At 41.7% G+C, this 4,360-nt stretch overlaps 1 protein-coding gene across 1 annotated transcript in view; it reads left to right on the forward strand.

Moving 5' to 3' along the window:
* LOC101861178 overlaps window positions 1-1,993 on the forward strand; it is a 13,419-nt gene extending 11,426 nt beyond the window's left edge. Inside the window, exon 7 of the mRNA XM_005112907.3 lies at window positions 95-1,993. Within this exon, the coding sequence (XP_005112964.1) occupies window positions 95-136 (42 nt within the window). The 3' untranslated portion in view covers window positions 137-1,993. The remainder of the gene's footprint in view (window positions 1-94) is intronic.
* Window positions 1,994-4,360: the final 2,367 nt, after the last annotated feature.

A 4,360-nucleotide genomic window follows, 5' to 3' on the forward strand; every position in this document is an offset into this window, starting at 1 on the left:
TTCTCTGGTGGATTGTGGATTTGACTGTGTCTATGCTGCTTTACAAGGTCTGATTTCAAATTAATATTTTGTGTGTTATCTTTTCCTACCTCAGGACAAAAAGTTGAAAGCTGCCTCCGAGTTGATTGCCTCCTGACCCAGGGGAAAGTGACTGTGTGCTGAGACGACGAACCTTTCCAGCGAGTCTGTAGATGGAGTCTGTGCTGTGAGTTGGCCTTGACCTTCTAATGGATGCTGTGTGTGGCTGATCTACCCTCCGAGCCCTGATGGAGGAGTTGGCCTTGATAGTCTAATGGATGCTGTACACGGATATGTTAAACGGATGCTGTATGTGGATATTGTAACCTTCCAGCCCAGGTGTGGTGGGTTTTATTAGACTCGTGCTGTAAAAGTTCTGTTGGGTTGACTGCTAGATGAGCGGGCCTTCGTGCCGCTGCGGTGTGCATTTGTTGCGGAGAAGGGTAGAGTTCTGATGTGCATAGAGGTGTACGTTTTGAGTGCTTTGAGTTAATTCTTCAAGCTCTTACGAGCAGGTTTCTGTGGTACTATAATATTATCCGGCCTCCCGCGCGCCAGAAGAGTTAAAGAAGTTCATGTGTGTGGATCATGTTGCAGTGAGCCAGAATCAAGGGTCACTAGCACACTAGTCTCGTCTCCTGTGTACCCACAAAGATGGTGCACTGCAAGATGGTTAGTTTCACCTCTCTATTCGAGATACATAACGTTATCACTCCTCTATTCGAGATAGCCGACGTTACATCCTCAAAGGTGCTGGTGGCAACATCTCCATTATAGCTCCCTAGATATCATTTAGAGGAGGGAGGGACATATTTTGAATATCAAGAGTTTGAGGATCAAAGATTGTCTTTAAGGAAATTTTACTTTAGATATGAAGCAAAACGTTTAGAGTGACAGCTACTGAAATGCGTGTTGATTTTGTTCACAATATTTTAATTTTTTGAGAGAGCGGGTAGTCTTGTAGCAAATGTACTGTGGATGGTGCACTGGTGCCGAGGGCTCACATGGGTGTTCAGCTCATCTGCTTTTCGGAGACCTAATAGGAGCCTATATCGCGACCTCAGTGCTTTCTTGTCGTGTGTCCATTTTTTTTTAAACAGTGAAAACGGTTCATATCAAAGAGTGAGCTTAAGAAGAAGTCACATTTTTCAATGTTTAAAAAAATGGAGATACGACTAGAAAGCGCTGAGGTCGTGATATTGTGTCTGCTCAAGACAAGACTACTAAAAAAAACTTTATATCGGTTAGACAGCTGTTGTCGTTCCCTGTTTGATGTGTCGCCTTTATGAAATGTGTGCTTGAGCGTCTTAAAGCCAGAAGGAAAGGGAAAAAAATGCTTTAGGGCAGGTTGGGCGAATCTTACCCCTTGTATTTCTGGCGAGCATAATTATGTGTGTTACCTGGATTTTGTTTTCTGTGTTAACTTGTTGTGTGTGCTCGTGAAATGTACACTGAAAAGCTTATGATTGACAACTATGCGGTATGGTTTAATCCTTCAGCGTAGAGAGTGGGTTGTGTAGAACTGTTTTTTTCCTAGTGTTTAGTCGTTCAGTATTGTTTTGTTTTTTCCCCCAGCCCTTTTGGAAACTGGTTTGACCCTCTGGGGGGTAAGATAAAAGTGTGTGGGGAAGAGATGTGTGTGTAGTTACAGTAGCCTTCTCGTGACACGAGAACTTTCAGCATGCTCAAAATTCAGGCTAACATACTCCTCCCCATTATTCTTCACAATCGTGGTCGGCTTACACCAATGAAATTTCTGAGAACCATGCATACATAGTGTTAGTACTAAAGGCAGGATTTGTATTTATATATATAGATGGATTTATATGTCGCAGAATTATCAAGAAAACAGTGTTGTTGGATTTTTGGAACTTTTTATGCAGTTGCCAGTAGTCTAAATAAAAGGCAGTTTGCTCGTGTGTGTATGTAGATAACGTATTACCCCTTTATTACACACGTCTTTGTATAAAATGTTTTTTGAGTGCGAGTTGATTGAATATTGCCTGTTTCTTTTGTCGTGGAATGACTGCTGGTGTTTGTGTCTGGTGTGTGTGTGTCTCATGTCATGACTTGTGTCTGATGAGTGTCATGACTGGCCTCAATGTGGGCGCTCGCTGCAACAAACATTACCTCGAAGATGTCCATGGTGTTCAGGAAGCTTTATTTTTCTATCTCTGCACACACACACTGCCCGTGTTGCTGTGGTTGTTATTGTAGTTTATACTTTTTTATGTGTGTGTGGGGGGGGGGGTTCTGATGTCGGTGGTTTGGATGAGGGTACTGCCGAGTCCTTTCTTCTTTCCTTTCTGTCTATTTTCTAAAATATTGCTTGCTTTTTCCCTGTCACTAAATAATACTCTTTTGTTTTTCTCAAACATCATGCACTCCCAGACTTTGATTCTCTGAAGATATAGAAATTTTTCTTCTGGGGTATTTTCTGTCTGTCTTAGGAATCTGTTTTTTAAACTGTTCACGCTGTTTTAGGTTCCCAATAAAATATTTTCCAAAAACGCGGTCGATCGTCAATGAAAGAGGAATCGAGAGCGTCTTCTTATGACGTGAACATTGCTCTTTCCCCATTTTCCAACATGGTTTTGGCGCTCATATGACCTTATACAGTTCCGAGTGTCGTAAAACCTCTACTAAAACTAAAAAACTAACAACATGGTTTTAATTGGTCAGAGCAATAGAATTTCTTTGAAGCTTTCCACTTTTTGTAAGCAGGATTATTTCGTTTCATCTTTAGACTTTAGAGGTTCGTCGAGGCGTTCGGTTGTCTCCGGCGTGAGTTGTGGTAGGATGAGAATGACGTGATGGAACATTTGAGCAGATATTTTATTTCCTACCCGGAAAGCTTTTCGTCCATTCCTTTCTTGTGTCTGTGTGACATGTGAAGGTGGTTTATGCTGTGTGATGTGATGTATGCTGTAGATCGAGTGGATAGCATTTCTGAAATGTGGATTGGGTTTGTTTACTTTTACATTTGTTTTCAGGGTTGTTTTGGGTTTGTTTGTTGTTGTTTTTTTGTATTGTTTTGGGGTTGGGTTTGGGTTTTTTTTTGGGTTTTTTTTGGGGGGGGGGGTATTTGAAGTGAATTGCTGTTTGAACCTGATGAAATTCAGAGATAATGTTGTGATTTATGTTGTTTTTGGTTTTTTCTCAATTTTTTGCTTAGCCGTTTTTTCTAAGCAAAGTTTTTCCTGTTTTGTACACAAAGTTTCCTCCTGCTGAAGTCACCGCTGTGGACATCTCCAACATCTCTCCTTGTCTGTCTGTACATACAACACAACACAGCAACTCTCTGTCTGTCGTCTCGCGGCGTTTGTACAAAGACACTGGATTGAGCCGCTTGACTCAGAAACTTGTCACCCACCATCTCTACATTCTCTCATTCTCCCATTCTTCCATTCTTTCATTCTCTCGTTATCTATCGTCCTGATCTCTCCTCCTTTTTTTGTGTTTGTTACTCGCTCGTAACACCTCTAATCTTCGGCACTTATATGACGTTATTGTGTTGCAAGTACCGTAAAACTCTTACTAAAATAAACATTCTCTCATTCTATCTCTGGTTCTCAGTGATGTATGTACATGATGAAAAGTGCTCTCCCATCGTTCAGATTTGTAGTTCTCATCATCAACCATTTGTGTTAAGACATTTGTTTCGTATAATTTATTACTGGTGTTGGCTGAGAGGGCCGCGTGGCGTCGTGTGGCGATGCTTCTCATGAATAGCGCCAAAATTAAATTGCTTCATACCTGTTGATTGTGTTGGTGTGTCTGTCATTTGGTGTCGTTGGATGTGCGTGTGCTGTGTTGGTGTTTGTGAGGCAGCGTGGTGGAATCAGGCTCTCGTCAATTTTTGCAATTGTCTCATATTCTATTCTGTCTGATATTGATGTGGTGCTGGGAATGGATGCTATAAACAGCCTGGGAGGAGTTTCAGTCAACCATGGTACAGTTGAGTTTGGTGTCAAATGCTGTGGGGCCGCGGAAATGGAAACTGAATCTGATCCCCCAGACCAGGCAAAGGGGAACGTGAAGCGAGCAGAGAGCGCTGTTTACGGACGCAGCGAGGTTGAGGTTATTGACGACAGTGATTTTAAGGCAGTTTTTTATAGCAATACATGGACAGTAGAGTGGAAATGGGAAAGGGATCCTCCCCACTTCAAGAATAAGATCGGATGTTACGATAAACAGATGGATATGGAGACTAAGGAAGGGTTTGAGAAAGAGATATGAAGTTGGATAGAGGAAGGAATACTTTTACCACGGAATGAGAAAGTAGAAATAGGCATAATTCCGCTGATGGCTGTTGTTCTACCTACAAATGTACCAAGAACAA

Source organism: Aplysia californica, unplaced genomic scaffold (assembly GCF_000002075.1).
Source record: "Aplysia californica isolate F4 #8 unplaced genomic scaffold, AplCal3.0 scaffold01479, whole genome shotgun sequence".
In the NCBI taxonomy this organism is placed as follows: domain Eukaryota; kingdom Metazoa; phylum Mollusca; class Gastropoda; order Aplysiida; family Aplysiidae; genus Aplysia; species Aplysia californica.